The sequence below is a fragment of the Jaculus jaculus genome, chromosome 9 (assembly GCF_020740685.1).
Source record: "Jaculus jaculus isolate mJacJac1 chromosome 9, mJacJac1.mat.Y.cur, whole genome shotgun sequence".
NCBI classification, from domain to species: Eukaryota; Metazoa; Chordata; class Mammalia; order Rodentia; family Dipodidae; genus Jaculus; species Jaculus jaculus.
This window is the reverse complement of record NC_059110.1, coordinates 118643298-118662275: the sequence shown is the minus strand read 5'-3', so window position 1 is coordinate 118662275 and position 18978 is coordinate 118643298. Positions and strand designations below refer to the sequence as shown.

The 18978-nt window shown below is 48.0% G+C and overlaps 1 protein-coding gene across 4 annotated transcripts in view; it reads left to right on the top strand.

The window, feature by feature from the left end:
* The window catches only part of Rptor (regulatory associated protein of MTOR complex 1), a 351571-nt gene that overhangs the window by 118112 nt on the left and 214481 nt on the right, over positions 1–18978 (top strand). For all 4 annotated transcript variants that reach the window (XM_045159731.1, XM_004655257.2, XR_006638996.1 and 1 more), the window contains exon 4: positions 14681–14839. In XM_045159731.1, coding sequence (XP_045015666.1) covers positions 14681–14839 — 159 coding nt within the window. The remainder of the gene's footprint in view (positions 1–14680; positions 14840–18978) is intronic.

Here is an 18978-nt window from a genome sequence, read left to right as displayed (position 1 = left end):
AACTGTGTGCATATGTGCATGAAACACACATGCACTGTTTCTTTCTTTCTCAGGTGCTAGCTCATTACATGCACACCTCTCTGCATTTGAGCTGTGTTCCGCTCCGCTCCATTGTGTCAGATCAGAATCCAGGCTGCCTGATTAGAATCAAAGCCCTCTTTGTTCCCGTAAAGCAGTTTCTCAAGCTGGGCCCTGGTGCCATTTTGAGTCACTGAGCCATTGTGCAGGTGAGGAGGCCCCTGACCTTGAGCCCTCAGGTGCTAGGAGCACAGAGAGCTGGGACAGCAAGTGCACTTGTAGATAGTTCCCAGGCTCCCGAAACAGAGGTTGCTCAGCTGAGAGCAGTATTTCCTGTGTCCTAAGCACGGCTGAGGAGACCACAGAGCTTATTTTATGTTATTTTATTATTTTTGAGGCAAGTCCAACAGACCCCCCCCTGCCCTTTTTAAGGGGGGAGAGGGGCAGAAGGATGGAAGGTGGGGAGAGAGAGAGAATTGGCATGCCAGGGCTTCCAGCCACTGCAATTGAACACCAGGCCCATGAGCCCTCTGGCTTACCTGGGATGGGGAGAGTCAGACATGAGTGCTTAGGCTTCACAGCCAACCACCTTAACTGCTAGGTCATCTCTCCAGCCCCAGAACCTGTATTTTTATCAGGAGAGGATTATCACCATCTTCAAGCCAAAGCTTCTAGTTTTTGACTTGAAATAATCAACCAGTTATTCCCATTCTCTTCTGCCTCTTTTGCAAATTAAGGAAGGAGGAATTGTTATTGAATAATACATAAAGGAAAGAAGGGCCACAATTTCACAAACACCATGTAAAACCAGTCTTCCTGGGAAGTTGTGTGTTGGAACATGAGTTGCTGTGACCTTGTACTCTCTTCAGTGCCAGTACTATAATTTCTTACCCATATTCATGTGCCTGCTAGGGCTGTGACAGCACAGAGACCTTCTGTGTGTGCCCTGGGCACACCGTGAGTACAGCTGTTCCCCTTTCTCATGGTGGAAATCCAGATTGTACTCCTGGCTGTCAGTGGAAAGAAAACCTGGCATTTGGCCAAGGCCAGTGATGAGCTCAAACTAGTAGTGTTCCAGAGAAAGCATAGCAGAAGTGGGGAACATGAGCTCAGGACGTGGGTCCCTGGAATGCCACCTGTAGAGCTCTGCTGACAGTGTCTGGAGTTCTGTGTGGTCCTTGGTACTCACTGCACCTCTTGTGCCCAGACCACTGTGCTCCTCATAGAAATCAGGGTGGCCCACACAGTGTCACTGTGAGGGTAAAAGGCAGTTGATAAGACTTGCAAATGTGTGGGCTCATGGGGACTGCTTCTGTGAAAGCAGGTGGTGTGAGTTTGCAACTATAGACCTGGGAAGACAGTGTTGACACCTTGGTTTCTGGTTTGCCTCCCTCTGTGATTACAGACATCCTTCAGCACTTGGGTAACATTTGCAGGTAGAAAAGGTAGGAGGCCATTACTGTTATTTCCTCTCACAAGCCTCTGGGCTCCTGCTTTCTTTGCTTGCTCTTCTCAAGCCCGATGCTTTGTGGAGGTGTGTGGCACCAGCCCTAGGCTGCTCTGCACAAAAGCATGCCTCTTTCTCGTGCAGTGTGGTATCTCATGCAAGATATAACCTGCCCTCTTGGCATTTGGTTTTCCTTACAGGTGGTTCAGTCTCAGCAAGCTCAAGGCCACTGCATGCTAACATGAGCCACAACCAGAAGACAGCTGTCTTCAGGAGTTGTTTGGTTCAGGGCATGGCTGTGGGTCTGAGCTCTGGCTCCAGGGAGTGGCGTGGGCCCAGCCTCCTTTTCATATAGCTTATTGGGTCCCTAGTGTTTCCATCCTCTTCCTGTCTGTCAGATTAGCACATGGAGGATTCTGGATAGCCAGATGCTAGCTTCCCATGGCAGAGGTGGTCCAGCACTATCAGGAGGAGGCGTGCATCTTCCAGTGGTGAAGTGCAGAACTGTTCAGTGGAAGCTGGTAGTCTTGAGTGACTAAAGTTGTTGTCCACAAGCTCTGCTAGAACCTTGTGTCCTTCATGTGGTCCTTTACTTCCCTGCCAGAAGGCAGGTCCTCAGGGTTTGTTCTGCCTGTCAGGTGTGCCAGGGCTGTGGAGCAGAGGGTCAGGCTGTGTGGCAGAGGGCAGCCTATACTCATGTAGTAGTATCAGGTAGGTATTTCCTCTGCTGTTTCTACCCTGCTTACCCCAGTTTGCACAAGCATGAGAGTGCTCCCCAGGGGTCCCAGACCTCTCATGTCATAAGGTTAGTGAGCAGTGAACTGTGGGGGCTAGCTTTGACAGTTCTGCCATGTCCAGCTGTGACTGTGAGAGGGTTCTTAGCCTCTCTGTGTCTCAGCGTCCTGTGCAGGACAGCAGCAACTATTCTGTGTGGTGGTGGTAAGAGAAAGGTAACTGAGTGGGAAGTGAGCCCTCAGAATAGCTGCTGGTTTGCCCTGAGAGCTGTGGGTACTGCTTGTCCTCTACCCATCAGCCCAGGGAGCACTCTCCATGCATTTCTATTTCTGCATACCACCCTCACAGGTGGGCAGAGCCAGTGCTGTTTAGGTGTTTTGAGGAGAAAGTTGCTGTCCTAGGTCTGATGTCTAAGAGTCACTGACCTGGGGAAAAGCTGAAGCCTTCCTTGGAGGCAACTCACTTGTTGTGCACCTGTCCCTTCTCTCCAGCTCAGCCTGTCCCCTGCACCCAGAGGAGCAGAAGAGGACATCTGGCTCTTGAGCCAGATCCCCCCAGTAGCTGTTTCACATGGTGTACAATAAGACAGTGTGTGGGCATCACCTGCTCTGCAGTCATTGGCAATCCAGAATAATGGTTGTGCTAGAATGAGCTGCAGAGTGACCTGTGACCTCCGAATTTACACACTGCTGAAGGCCACCTCTTCCAGTCCTTTAAAGCAGCTTAGCTCTGCTCTGCCTGTTCTGAGTGACTGTGGCAGAAGACTCCAGAGGTGCCTAACCAGGCAGAGGAAAACCAGCCTGGGCTACTGAGGACACTGTGTCCACTCTTCTTAGGATGGTGGTTTTGTTTGATGAGCTGGTTTTGGCTTGTCCCAGAGCCATTTCTGCATGCTTCTTCTGCCAAGGACACTTCATTTCAGTTGAAACAGGCTGATGTTGGCCTCATTACCATGGTGGTCCCTGACCTGCAGGCCAGGTTCTGCAGGCTCCCAGATGTAACTCAAGGTGCCGCTCAAATGGTAGAGACCCAAGGGTTCATTTAGATGTACAAAACAAGTGATAGTTTCTGTTCTATTTTATTTTGCTGTTTATGAAAGGTTGGGGAAGCGAACCAGTCTTTTGGTGAAAGCATCAGAAAAAAGGTCACACAGAACAGTGTCTTACTTTGGGGATATTTAAAGAGAGATTAAATGTGCTAATGGAATGGGTTGGAACATCTATGTTGCATAATATCTGTCCTACATTCCTTCTGATAAAAATTTAACCCCAAAGTCCACATTGACAGAGTTATGCAGATGAGTAGAACATTTAGTTAATTGACAGAAAACATTAATAAAGTACATATAATCCAGATGTGTGTCATGCTAGCCTGTATCTGGAGACAGGACCTGAGCACCTGGTAGTCACCCCCTCATCACATGGCAGTGGCTTCAGAGGGCCAGGCTACCTATGTAAGATAACTATGGAGCTGGCCAATGGAGGAGTAACCAAGAAAGGCAAAAAAGTTTGGGGTTTGGGTTTTGGGTAGCCAAGTCCAGAGCAAGGTGGTGAGCCTAGAGGGTGGAATGCTGGAGCATGGCAGCAGAGCAGCTGTAGACTCTCTTGCAGTTGCACTTGGGAAGAGAGTGCAGCATGAGGCACAAGGACCAAGGGAGTCTGGCCTCAAGAGAGATGGGCAGTGGCAGTTGATAGAGGGCAGGAGAGCCAAATGAAGAGATCACCCATGTGGTATGAGGAGGCAGTGAAATCTCATACTGTCTTGGCCAGCAAGAACAGGTGGTGTCCTACACTAATGTCTTGCTAGAACAGCAAGGCAAGAGCAAAGAGACATGCAGCCTTGCTGGTCCCTGGGGTTTGTGCATCTCCACCTGTGGACATGAGTCTGCTTCACCTGTACTGTGCATACCAGTCTCCCAGGTAGGGGAGCAGGGTAAAGAGCATGGGCAGGAAGCACCAGCCTTACATGAGAGACTTCATATACCAACTCACCTGTCTCCATGTCCTTTGCCCTGTCATCACTTTCTCCTTCTGCTCTTTTTGTTTGAGGCAAGCCCGACAGGCTGGCCTTTTTTTTTTTTTTTTTTTTTGGTTTTTCGAGGTAGGGTCTCACTCTGGTTCAGGCTGACCTGGAATTAACTCTGTCATCTCAGGGTGGCCTTGAACTCATGGCAATCCTCCTACCTCTGCCTCCCGAGTGCTAGGATTAAAGGCGTGCGCCACCACGCCCGGCTTTTTTTTTTTTTTTTTTTAAATGCAAGAGAGCGAGTGAGTGAGAGCTAGAGAACGTGAGTTGGCACTGGGCCTCCAGCCACTGTAATTGAACTCCAGACCTAGTGTGCATGTGCAGCCTTGTGCACTTATGTCACCTTGTGTCTGACTTATGTGGGACCTGAAGAGTCAAACATGGGTTTTGCAGGTAAGTACCTCAACCACTGAGCCATCTCTCCAGCCCCTCTCCTTTTGTTCTTAATCTTCACCTTTGGACAGTTCCTGAAGATTGACAATCAGATGGAACGTGCTGTGGTGTTCTGTCCTTTTCTGGAGGGAAGATGGGCTCTAGGCCTCCTGTGCAGTTACAGCTTTAGATGAGGGCGTCCTGCCTACAGAAGCAGAAGGCTCCTATAGGTCCACAGAGCACACCTGCCATGGAGCCTGAGCACAGTCCAGCTCCTGCTAGCAAACAGGTGAACTGGGGCTTCTTCTGGTACCCATGGTCCTTGTGCTTGGAGCAGAGTTCATGTGATCAGGGCTTGTGGATGGACCTGGAATGGTAACAGAGGGCTTGTTTCAGTGCTGTACTCCAGCCAGCCAAACTGATTCATTTAAAAAAAAAAGTCTTGGGCTGGAGAGAAGGCTTGGTGGTCAGAACGCTTGCCTATGAAGCCTAGGGGCTCATATTCAACTCTGCAGGTCCCACATAAGCCAGACACACAGTAATGCAAGTGTGCAAGGTCACACATGTGCACGGTGGGGTTGGCACACATCTGGAGTTCAATTGCAGTGAGCATGCCAATTCCCCCCACACACACACACACAAAAAGGCCAGTTTGTTGGGCTTGCCTTTTAAAAAAAAAATCAAGGAAACATGGAGGCCCCAAGTCCCTGGTACCTTTATTCTACCAAGAAGCTCCTGTGGCCAACAGACTACAATAAGAAGTATGTATTGATCCATAGTTCATGCTCACATATTGTCACGTGCATTCCTGACACTGTGCTTATCTAGAGGTGCAGTGGTTGTGGTTGTCATGAAACTGGTGGTGACAGTTGTAATGCTGGTGGTGGTGGTGGCAGCACTGGTGATAACATGGTGAGATGAAGTTGGTAGTGACAATGTGATGAAGATGATGGTGGTGGTAGTGATGATAACAGTTATGGTAGCTTGGCCTGGTAATTGTAAGCACAGAGGAGGTGGATGGATTTGGTGAGGACTCAAGAGATGGATTCATCAGGGTGACCTGGTTGATTAAATCGGAGATGTTAAAAGAGAGGAAATATGTGGAATGATTCTGCATTTGCTTGCTAGTAAGGCCACTCAGATGAGAGAGGGAGAAATGTTTAGGAGGAAAGATCCAGAAGACCTGCCTTCCAACGTCTCCTTCCTAATAAAGTGCCTCACATTTATTGCTGGATTCATTCTTGTCCAGAAGCCTGTCCTATACAGTTGTGGAGTCCTTGGTGGCCCTCAGGACTGGTCAAGCTCTTGTCACCTTTGTGTTGCTGAGACAAGGCAACTAATGGAGGAAAGGGTTGGCTTGGTGTATAGTTTGGATGGGAAGCTCTATGACAGCTGGAAAAGGTGAGAGAGCAGAGGCTGGGCCTTACTCCTTGCCACAGCAGGTGGAAACAGCAGCAAGGGAGTGGCCTGAGCGCTGGCAAGGGGGCCTTAGCATAATACCTCTAAGCCTGCCCCCCAACAGCACATCTCTTCCAGCAAGGCTCCACCTCCCGAATTGCCACCAGGTGGAGACCACTCATTAAAACCTGTGAGTTTATGGGGACATTGGGTACAAATTATCACCCAGTCCGACTGGAGATGGGAATGCAGGCAGAGGGTACATGGTCTTAGACCATGTGAACATCACCTGTACATAACCTGTCATCTTTGCTCCTTTGGGCTGGTGGTTTGCTTACTTATTCTGCACATGTGAGACAGTGTCTGTAATCCAGCTTAGCCTGGAACTCAGTGATAGACCTAGCTGGTCTTGAACTTGTAGTGATTCCCATGCCTTAGCCTCCCAAATGTGAGGGATCACAGATGTGCACTATCACACCTGGCTGTTCATTTTTTGTCTTGCTGTTCCGAAGGGAGAGGTGCAAACAAGGCTGTAGGAGATGGTGGCTGGGGACCAGGCTGGGTCTGCTGAAAGGTCTTTCTTGCTGTGCATTTCCCAGAAGACCTTGGAGCCTGGGACAGAACTGATCTGAGTCCCAATATACGTTTGCCCCTTCTGGATAGTTGTGACACCATCTTGTAAGCATTGCATCTCTTGGACATGAACTTGAATAGGAGGGAGGTGGTAGGACACAAAGCTGCAACCCATCCTCACGACCTTGGTCAATCAGGACACTGGGCTAGAAGCCCCACAGAGGTAGATGAGCCGCCCCTGCTCACCTACCCCAGGGGTTTGTTCAAAGAGGAGACCCACTGAGCAGAGTCCTAAGCCCTTCTCTTCTCAGCACAGCCCTGGCTCTCTTTTGGATGCACTGGCTGCATCATGTGAATTTGTGAAGGGCCCATATGGCCACTGACACTGTAGGAAGCAGCCTTCCTACACCATGGTTGCCTGCTCTCCGGCGTGTCCTTGTGTATGGAGGTGCGGGAGAGAAAAGATGCTGAGTGTAACCTGGATTGCAAAATCCAACCCTCTGCAGTGGGAAAGAAGCAGAGTCCAGAGTTCTAGACTCTCCTTGTTCTTCCTCAGCTACTCAGCTTTTATTCTCTTCCTCTACTGCAGGCTCCAGCAATCCCATGAGGATACTTGATTACAGCTCAGGATCTAGCTTTTCAGGAGACATGCCCAGCACAATAGGCAGTGTTGTAGCGACTTGCTTTGTCATTTTGCACACCCAGTGAAAATGGCCATAAATTCCTCAAACGATTAGACACTTCTTCCGCCCGTCTCTCTCACACCATGGAGCCATTAGGCAGGCGCCCTCATTTTGAAACAAAACCTTACATGGTGTGGTGACATTTAATTTAGTGTTTCTCATTTCAAAGCTCTTAAAAATATTAATTAATTCCTGTCAACCCCCAGGAGGCACATTATTAATATCCGAAGTGCCTTTCATGCTGGTCCATTGTGTGTCCTCTGAGTGTGAGAGGAGAGGAAATGAGACTGAATCAGTTTCTGCAACCCTCAAGACAAGACTTTGTTGGAGCCAAGGTCAGAAATAACAAATCCCTGATCTTATTGATACCTTAGAGTGATTTCTGCTCTGTGGCCTTGGGTCTGGTTTGGAGAACAACACTGTTTTTCAGAAGTAATCTCAGGAGGCAACGAGTTGATTTTTCCATGGAGCAGTGACTTCATGAATGCTAGTTCAATAGCTGTGCAGAGAACAGCTGTGCTGAAGCAGGAAAGAAGGCAGTGAGATGTGGGCAGGGAGCAGCAAGCACTTGCTGTCTCCACTGGAAAATGTCCCCGCCAGTTTCAAGACCTGCTAGTGAGCCTAGCAGAGTGCAGTGGGGCCCGTTCCCATCCCATCTGTTAATAGCTTCTCTCCGCTTTATTTTCTGTGGGATCCTGTAGCCCCTTCAAGACAGCACCTGCAGGTGGGCACATGACACTGGGAGTCTCAGGCCTGGCTTATTCTCGCTCCTGAGGGCTGGAGCACACTGCACACCCGCTTTCTACTCTGCCTGAAGCTCATTGTGTCAGAAGAGTTTCCTGAATTTGATTTCAGAAGTTTTTTAACTGAAAGATTTGTTTGTTAAGATGAGTGAACTAATGTGCTGTAGGCAAAACAGGCATCCACCTTCTCAAGGCATACTCTGGCCTGGAATCAGGTCTGGGAATTGGTGGAAGCTCATGAGACATAGAAATGTAGGTGACCCGTTTCCCGGGGAGCCCTGACCATGAGATGTCAGCCTCAACTGTGGCTCCTCCGCGAGGCTGAGGAAGGCCCCAGCGTGTGCGGCTTGTGAGTGCTGCTGCCCTCGGCAGCCCGAGACGAGGCCGGGGTGCGTCCACAGTAATGGCAAGGGATGTCAGGAACTAAGGGACAGACAAGTGCTGAGGGTTATTTGCTGTTGTCTTCTGAAGGTAAAGCTGTCTTGTGATTTCAAAGCTGCAGAGGCTATGCTAGAGAAAGGGCATGGCTCCTGTCCTTGTCACCAGGCTACCTTTCCTGCCAAGCAAAGGGTGCATTCTCTGCAAGCTTCCTTCTCCTCCTGCTTTGATCACCTGTGGTGTGAAAGAGCAAGGTCCTATCTCCTGGCACTCCAAAAGTCCTCTGGGGTGGGATACCAAGGACCCCCTTCTGCATTTCCTTATTTCATCTTAGTTCTCACCCAGCTCACACGCATGTGTAATGGTTTGGTCCAGCAGGGCCAGCAGTCTTTCTGTTTGGTTGCATGTTGCACACACAGCAAGAGCTAGATCTACTGTGCTAGAAAACCACTGAGCTCTTCATGGTGTGATTTCCCTATTATTTGTCATGGTGGTAAGTCTCAAAATGCTGCCTAGGCTCTTTTGTTTTTGTTTCTTTGATGTGTGTGTTCACAAAGTGAATAAATAGCAAACCCCAAGCCTCTTTTAGCACCTAGTGAAAACATGGCTTTGAGGCCTGCTTTTCCCTATTGGTCTGACCCTCCTATCTCCTGAGAGCTTCCTGGAAATAGGCCGTGCCCTGGCTTTGGCTGTGAGCACTGCTCCAGCCCTGTGAGCCAGCCTTCCATGCTGGGGCTCCAGGCTATAATTCCACACTGAAATGTTCTTTGAACGCCTCTCTGCATTTCCTTCCTCAGTCATGACACATGGTAAAGTGCACTCGCACCGAAAGTGTGGAGTTATTTATTTTGATTTACAGAAGGCCAGAACAAACTGTCTGCCAGTGTGGGATGTGGTGCACTGCTTAACGTGGGCATAACAGCCATTATGATTCAGAGAAAACTCAAGGTTTAGGTGTGTGCAGGTCACAGCACAGCAGGAGGTAGTGCTTTGACTAGGGGAGTGGTTTCACTGGGCTCCCTGTGTGTGCTATGCCCCTGTTGGGAGGAGGACACTAGTGAGAGCAGTCTCCATGGACAGCTCTGCCCCTGCCCCTGCCTCTGCCTCATGCAGCTGCCATTTGACGATTGTCCAGCCATCTTTATCTCATACTTGTTTTATAATTTCAGAGTGGACTTTCTTTTGTGCAGGTAGTTTTGAGGACATGGAGCCAAAAATCATGACACCTGAATAAAATGCTTCAGCCATAGAGCACTTACCTCGTGTGTGTTGGGTCCTTCGTTTCATCCCCAGAACTGTTCATAACAACAAAGAGCTTCTTCTTTCTCAGCATTGTATTATCTTTCCTCCTCTTTTTGAGATTGGGTCTTGCTATATAGCAGGCTGCCTTAACCTCGTCAGCACTGAGATTACAGGCATCACGCCATTCTGCCTCAGAACTGTGCCTTCACTTACCAATGTTCTCATGTTGTCTTATGGGACCAAGCAAAATCTAAATATTTAGACTACAGAGACAGTGCCCTGATCAGCCTCACCCAGAGCACAGATAAGCAGTAGGTCAGTGAAGGGCTGAAGATTTTCTCTCTGTCATTTTCATAACTCTTGTTGGGGGAGGCAGGCTATGATTTGAACTCAGGCCTTTGTGCATGCCAAACACATGGTCTACCACTGCACCGCAGCTCCATCTGCTATTCTAATATGTGGGGATTGCAAATAGTCACAGTCAAGGGCTTGATGTACACTTTGGTGCCCAGTATACAGGTGCCGCCACTTCCCACAGCCCTTTTCAGAGTCATGTTAACATTCACTTGTGTCACTTTGATGTCAGATGGGATTTTATCATTTTGATTTGTTCCTTTACTAATTATTATAATTAATGTCACTAACAATCTGACTGTCACTCAGCAACTAGTTGCTAATGACTACGTATGTTATAAGGCCATGGAAAGGACATAACACACACCCTGGACAGAGGGCATGCACTGACTTGTAAGCAGTGCCAGCCCTCACACACCTACAGTACCCTACACATAGCTGTGCAGTAGCAAGTTCCTTGCCAATAGGGGCCAGGGAGGAATTGAAACAGGATGCTAGGGGTTCAGGAAAGTCACTGAACCCCAGACCCTGGGTTTGTGTTTGCATTTAACCAAAGAATTGGGCAAACCAAACTGAGGATAATTATTAAATTATTACATTTTAAAAATCTTATTTATTTATTTATTTATTTATTTATTTATTTGCAAGCAGAGAGAGAGAGAGAGAGAGAAGAGGAAGGAAGGGGAGGAGACAGGAGGAGAGGAGACGAGACGAGACGAGACGAGACGAGACGGAGAGAGAATGGACACACCAGGGCCTCTAGCCAGTGCAAATGAACTCCAGATGCATGTTCCTCTCATGCATCTGGCTTGTATGGGTCCTGGAGAGTCAAACTGGGTCTTTTGGCTTCATAGGCAAACACCTTTGCCACTAAGCCATTTCTCCAGCTCTAAATTATCATATTTATTTATTTTTAAAAATTTTTATTAGCATTTTCCATGATTATAAAAAATATGCCATGGTAATTCCCTCAATTATCATATTTATTGAAGGAAGTACAGAACCAAGGGAAGGAAAATGATTATACCCAAGGAAAGAAAAGATAGTACAAAGTTCTCCTGCTGTCTAGAGGACAGAGAGGGTAAAGAGCCCATCTGGGAAGTAGGGGTGGGAGCGGGTGGGGGTTTCTCCCCTCAGCTCAGCCCAGCCAGGCCGGGACAAGGGGAAACTCACCAGAAGTTGGAGGTTCATGAGTGGTCAGGCAGCCCAGAGAGAGGCTTGTCCCCGTGTATGCATCTATTTATAACCTTACTGTGGTGGGTTTTACCTTCTGACTCAGGTGAGCCAGAGAGACAGTTCATTGGTCTGGGCTAGAGGCTGGCTCAGCCATGACACCAAGTTCTGGGGCTGAACTTTACCAACCACAATGTTTGGATTAGATTTAAATCCTAGGAAAGACCTGGGTGGTGGGGCAGGTTGTTTGTGGAAAAACAGATCTAGGGAAGAGATAAGTCAGATCTTCCTTTGATCTCTAGCAAAGTGGAGACTGCAAGGATGCTTCCAGGGGCTGGTCACCCTTACTGCCTAACAGAGCTACCTGACTCCCTCTCAGAACCTGTTGAAGAGCTTGGCCCTGAGCGGGTTCCTGTGAGCATGTGGGGAGGCGTGGAAGCTGGTCTCCCAGGCAGTGACCTTACATGCCCCCATGCCCACATCAGCACCCCTGCCCTCATGCTCTGTTCCTTGGAACCCTTTTTCTTCTCACAGTGATGGCAAGCTCCCCGAGGACCAGCCTTGTTCAGTAGAGCTGCCACATGGGCGCCAGATGCACACACACTTCTTGGTGGCTGACTGTGGATTTGGAAGCCTTACACTGTGTGGACCTTTCTGTCAGGCTCCCCGCCACACTGTCTGATTTGATTTTACAATAGCATATTGGTCCTGAGGGAGGAAATCCTGTCGGGGGTGGCACTCTGCTGGACTAGCAGTGCAGGAGAGTTGCCACTGGTGGCTTGTGTGTGGCTGTCATGTGCAAAGGACTTAGGGAACCTTATCTTTGGGTCTGGAGGGGAGAGTGTGAGCTTCATATGAGGACAGTCTCAGATGTCATTTGTTATGAGGTCTGATGTTGCACAAGTAAGACCACGGAATGTGAGGTAATGTTTTCTTGGGTAAAAAGAAAGAAAGAAAAGAAAGCTGGTCCACCAGGTCTGCGCCCCATAGTTTGGGATCTCAGGATGCAGCCTCGGACTTTTGGGAGTGTCAACTTTAATTGGAGAAAACCAGAAGTTAATTGTGAAAACAGGATGGAAGTTAAAACACAAAGTTAGGTGGAACTGATACAAGAAACATTCTGTGCTATGTAATCACAAAGGTACAGGGAGGTCATGGAACATTTCACAGAGGGGTCATCCCAGTTCTTAGATAACAGAAAACACCTGCATTTTGCAATAAGGCCTGTGATAATGATTCCTGAAATTTCTCTTTTATCTGTCAGGAAGATCAACTTGGGTGGTGGCCTCCATTATGTGTGCCTAAAGGCAAAGGCTGCACAGGAGGATGTTTAACCAGGTCTGTTGTGTCCCTTTACATTCTGTTTTCCACATTCTTCAGGGAAAATCTACTTTTTCTGAGGCAAGGTCTCATCGACCTAGAGCTCACCAAGTAGGTTGTACTGGCCGCAGCCCCGGGGCTCTTGTGCCTCCTCCTCCCCAGTACATACTGCCACACTCAGATTTTTGTGTAACACTGGAGATCAAACTCAGGTCCCCCATTCTTGTGAGGTAAGCATGTTAACCTACTGAGCCATCTGCCCAGCACCAGGTCCTATCTTTGCAAAGCTTTTATATTTACCCATGGACTGATAACTTCCAGAGTTATCAGTCATAGTTAGATGAAGCCCAACATGGATTTCATTATTGATGTGCTAACATTGTGGAGTTGGGTCCCATTTCCTGTTGTTTTGGTCTCTTGTAACTTGATTTTTGTCAAAGCTGGATGTCCTGAGTTTGAGCAGTCTGTGACCTGGCCTGCTGGCCCTGCCTCCCATCCCTGCTCTTTCCTCCCCTCTCCTTTTCTCGGACCAGCCTCAGTGATGCTGGCTGACCCTGGCTCACCACCATGTGCTGGTCCGCAGCAGCCAGCCCCTTTCTTAGTCCTCTTCACTTGTCTTCCTGGTGTGCACTGCTTTATATTGTCTGTTCACTTGTTTTGGACAGGCTGGTCTAGAACTTGAGATTCTTGTGCCCCAGCCTCTGATTTGGTCACTGTTTCTGGTTCCAGTATTTAATTTCTTTTTATGAATCGTTTGTGAACTGCATTGTGTAGGAACATGCCTATTACTTCTTGTTAAACAGGGTCTCTAGCCCAGGCTGGGGGATAGCTTAGCTGATTTTGAACTTCTGATCCTCCCGAGTCCTGGGATTACAGCTGTATATCACCATGCGTGGTCTAGGCTGTGCTGGAAGTCAAACCCAGGGCTTCTTAAATGCTCGGCAAGCACTCTACCAACAGAGCCACGTCCCATGCCCTGTACATTACTTTTTAACATCAGAGCACAATGCTCAGCTATAGTCGAGCCCTTTTGCTGTTTCTCTAGTAGGTCTACCCTGGCTTTGGAGAGCATGCTCCTGCTGCTTGGCACTGTTGGACAGTGTGAAGTCTTGCTGCCCACTCAGGTGTGCCACGGTGCTTTCATGTCCACCACCTCCGCTCCAACTGGCCCTTAGGCGGAGAGCACATTGATAAATTCTTTACAACACACCAGGGTAAAAGCAGAGACCTTTGTCCCCATCAGCTCTGCATAGGCCTGCCCCTGACCAGGTCACCTGCAAGTTATTGTAAGTTTAATAGTCAATGACTGTGTCATTGCTGCCCAAGAGGAGCCTAATCTGATGTGTGACACATTGCGGTGTCTGTTTCCATCCCCTGGCTTAGGGATTTGTGTCCCAGCGTCTGGACAGGGTTTGAAATGTCTACGGAGCCCCTTCCCCCAACTCCCACACAGTAGGGTTTTCTTTGTTTTTCCTGGCTGTCCTTATATGCTTTTTTCCCCCATTGCTTGGTGTGGACTGGGAAGAGCTTGTCTTTAGAATTCTAAGTGCCCTCCTGAGGCAGGTGTGAGTCTGTGCTTTTCCTGTCTTACTGGAGGGCACTGACAGATCCCACAATTGAGTTTTGCACATTTCCTCTAAGCTAATGCTTTAACCACTGAGCCATCTCCAGCTTCTAAGCTAATTCTTACATGTTTAATCTTTGTCGTTTTGCTAGTGAGGTTTTCTCATTCATTCCTGTTTGTGGTTTGTATATTTATAAAGACCCTTGGTGTTTGTATGTCAACTTCAGGATCTGCTCATACCAAAGCGGGCAGTGAGGGTCTAAGCCTGGGCAAATGGGAGGGGTATTTGAAGGGTGGGTAGGACTGTGCAGGGGTGAGCACTGCCTGCCTCCCTGCCTCGGTTAGAATTCTGCCATTGCTGCTGTGTTCATGGTGCTCTTTGAGTAAGTCATCTTTGCTCCACATTATAGAAAGGTTTTCAGAAGGATCCTTGTCTCTGAGAAACACTCAATATCAGCCCAGCAGCTGTGTCTGACCTGTGCTACCATGTGATCTGCTGTAAATGAAAATATACTGTGTGAAGGGACTCGCCTGCTGTCCATGGAGTAGTCACTCCTTTCTATCTGCAAAAGTTTGAGTCCACTGTAGACTCAATGCAGAAGGAGGGCACCTCTAGGTACTCCTAGCCTGTGACAACTGTCTCCCTTCTCCACAGGCCCGATACAAGCAGAGCCTCGACCCCACCGTGGATGAAGTCAAGAAGCTCTGCACATCACTGCGCCGAAATGCCAAGGAGGAGCGGGTCCTCTTCCACTACAATGGCCATGGGGTGCCCAGGCCCACGGTGAATGGTGAGGTCTGGGTCTTCAATAAGGTAGGTCTACTGTCAACCTCCACTCTCATTCCCTGGAAGCTGGGGAGCGTGGGTATAGGCCGAGATTTCCCACCTGTCAGCTTTATTGGACAGCCTGTAGTAGTCAAGGCTCTCTAGAGCTAGAGGAATAGAACCAGCAGAATGAATGTGTATTAGAAAGGAACTCACTAGATTGCCTTACATGTATGTGTTGGGCAGTCCTACCATCCATTTCCATGAGAATACCTCTATTTATCTGAGAAAGAAGTGGGTGGGAGGCAGGAGTGAGCAAGCCAGGGCCTCTAGTCAGTACAAATGCCCTCCAGATACATGTGCCACCTATGCATCTGGCTTATGTGGGTACTGGGGTATTGAACCTGGATCCTTAGGCTTTGCAGGCAAGTACCTTAACCTCTAAGCCATCTCTCCAGCCCCCAAATACCTTTTGAATTATGTTATATCCATACATTAATGAGAGAGAGTAGGGGTCCCTGAATGTTCATTCTTTCAAACTGGGTCTCTTTTAAGTGTCCATCATACAGTGTGTAGTTTTCTTCATAAGGGTTTATATTCCCATATTACTGGGGAACATGGGTTTCCCTTATAGATTGTAGAGATCTGCAAACAAGGGTGGTTTTCTTTCTTCTTTTCTACTTTTGTGTCGTTGAGCGATTGTACTTACCGTCCGGTGCTAGCACAGGAAGCAGGACGCAGAAACAGAAGCTGTGACATCTTTATCTCCTTTGTCACTGTGTGGGAAATGTCTGATTTTTGCAGGGGTCGGGGTCGGGGATGAAAGCCTTTCTTTAACAGATTAAGAAAGATGGTGTGGGGGGTTAAATGCTCCTGTGGCAGAGTGCCTGCCTAGCGCACTTGAAGCCTGGGACTGGCTTCATCAGCACCACCAAAACCACAATGCTTTGGCACACACCTGTACCTCATTACTCCTTCAGGGTAGAGACAGGAGGATCAGAAGGACAAGACCATCTGCTAGGTAGGGAGTTTGAGGCCAGTCTGGAATACCTGAAACGCCATCTCCAAGAAAGAAAAAGAAGGGAAAAAAAAATAAAGGAAGCATGGTCTATTCCTACTTGGAGTTGTGTGTAGTGTGTGTGATGTGGTGTATGCACATGTGGGGCTCACATTATTTTCTTGAGATGCAGTCTTTCATCTCACTGAACCCACAGCTGCCAGGATTCTAACCGGCTGGTTGATCAGCAAGCCCCAAGTATTTGGTCTCCACCTCCCATGGGAATTGAGGCTGCAGTCATGTGTGGCCCTGGCTAGCTATTTATGTGGTTGCTGGGGAATTGAAGTCAGGGCAAATCAGGTCCTCAGTTCCTCATGCTTGTGTGACAAGCCCTCTTCCCCACTGTGGTAGTTTGAATGTATGTCCCCCAACAGACTCAAGTGTTTTATTAAAACTTGCATTCCCAGCCACCTGGCTGGAGGTGTCACTGGGGTGGACTGGATTTCTAGCCCAAAGGTGTGCAGAGTGCTGCCTGGGTCCCTGTTGTTTGCTCAGTGGTGTGCTTGCTTGTGGCACTGTTTGATGATGTCCTTCTGCTTGGATCTGTGACAGGGGTAAGTCATGTCTCAGCCAGGTATGGTGACCCATGCCTTAAGTTCCAGTACTCAGGTTGAGGTAGGAGGATCACCCTGAATTCAGTGCTAGCCTGGGGCACCAGAGTATGTTCTGGATCAGCCTGGGCTAGAGTGAGACCTGACCTCCAAACAAAAAACTAAAAATAAATAAGGTAAATCATGACTTGGTTTTTCTGAAGCAATTATTAATTTATTTTAAAGAAATAATGCCCTGGTCATTTTGTTGTGTGTTAAAGTGGCTGGGGGAGGAGGGTTATCTCCCTTAAACTGATACTCTGTTGTATGGTATTGTGGATACTCTGGTACTGCACACACCTTCCATGTTGGGATGGCCTGTTGGTCGCTGTGAATTGTCTGCTTCACACATGGTTTAATTCAGCTTGCTGGTGTTCCGTTTGTGTTTGAAATCTGTGGTAAGGTTTATGGGATTCTCCTCTGTTGTCTTTTTCCTGAGTAGTTGATATTCTATGACTTCCTGCTGTGTACCTTGGTGTAGAGTAGGTTTGTAAGACTGATGCATTTCTTGTCTGCCTGTTGGGAGAACTTAACAGATGCGATAGCCTGGGGTGCCATGTGCTGTGTGAGGTCTCTGCTAATCTGGAATCTTTCCCATGGGGAGGTGCTCATTGTACCTCCCATTTCAGCTGAGCCTTCAGGTTGCTGCTCATAATACCCTTACTACCTTGTCAGTGTCGATGCTGGCCATGTTCTGTTGTTTTTGCTGATTATTCTGACTATGAGTTTATGTACTTTTATTAGTCTTGTCAGAGGACCAACTTTGACCTTTGAGGTCCTCCAGAAGGTAGATGAGCAGTAAGGAGAGTGAATAGCACTACATGGCTGCAAGGTCAGCAGGCACTGCTGCTGCATGTGCTGGGTGTGCTCTGTGGGGAATGTTGTTCTGTGAACATCTGAAACTGCTAACCTCCTGACATCTGGACTTAACGTTTTCCTACTTAAGCATAATGCATTAAATTACAAGGCAAATTTAATCTTAATTCTGTGATCTTATTTAGAATGGAGCCCACATTCCTAATTCCCCAACTATGGTAATTTGAATGTATGTTCCCTATAGACTCAGGTGCTTTTTTTTCTGTTCTTTTCTTTTATTTTTTTAAATAAAAATTGAGTTTGCAGCTTTACCCCCTAGCAGGCAGACTCCTTCTGGGGGTGAGGGGAGGGTGGATCTAAATTCCAACCTAAAGGTATGCAGAGCTGTTTTGGGCTCTGGCTGTGCTGGTTTGTGGTGTGGATGTCAGGTGGTTTCTCTGTGCTTGGTTGTATGGAAGCGGCTTCTTCAGACACTGATGGAACTCCCCTCCTGGAGCTGTAAGCTTGAAATAAATCTCCTCCCATAAACTGTGTTTGGTTTGGACGTTTATCCTAGCAACATGAAACTACTACAATGCCTACTATCTTGGAAGTGTGCAGGAACAGGCATGTTTTACTCGTTCACCTTGCTGTGCATCCGGAGCCTTTCAAGGTTCACACCTGTACTCACTCCCCTGGCATGGCAGTCTGAGTTAGGTGTCCCCCATAAGCACACGAGTTCTGGAGGCCAGGTGCTCAGATGGTGGCAGTTGGGGAATTGGAGCTTTGCCGGAGAGCCTATGAGTATTATAACCAGCTCTCTCTTGCCAATGTTTGGCACACTCTCCTGCTGCTGTTAGCCAGGAGGTGGTGTCCAGACTCTGCTCCTGCCACCTTTTCCCTGCCATCACGGTGCTCCTCCTCAAGTCTGTAGGCCAAACTGAACTCTAATGAGCTGCTTTTGGTGGAATGTTTTGTTTTAGCAAGAGAATATAACTGCCACACACCATGTCTGTGGAGTTTCTGTCACTCCTGGCTGGTCTTTTGGTCTTTGTTTTTCTCCCTTAACATTGATTTGTTTGTGTGTACTTTTGGGTGTTGGTCTCTACCTTCTACTTCATTTGAGACAGGGTCTCTGCTTGTTCCCCCATCTGTGTGCCAGGCCACCTGCTGCTTATATACATAGGAGTGCTTCAGTCACAGACCTCCCTTACAGTGGCTGTCATGGGTGTTGGGGATCTGTCTAGTTGTACTCACACTTGCTCAGCAAGCACTTTACCCACTAAGCAAACTCCCCAGTCACATATTGACTGTTTTGCAAAGTGAGATTTTGGTGGTTTTCTTGTTGTTTTGTTTTTGTTTTTGGAGGGGATGGGGGCATCCTTTGGTAAGCTAGTACGATTGGATCCGTCTTTAATCCCATTAGTAGTCCTTCATTTTTGGAGCACTTTATTATACAGAAACAGCAAGCAGTTCCCTCATGCTTCTATCTTTTGTGATAGTATTTTGCTGTGTTGATTTTAGTTCCTACCTCTGGTGAGCCGATGTGGTACATGATCCCTAGCAAGCTCCCTTTTTCACGAAGGTTCTTTCTTCACTCTTGGTGTTGGCGGATGCTGATGTCATTCGTTCATCAGTGTAGTGTCATCTCATGTTCTCTCTTTCTCCCCCTCTCTCCTTTCTCTGTTCCCTCCCTCTCTCCCCCTTTAGTAGGCAATATTCTACTATATGGATGTAGCACATGT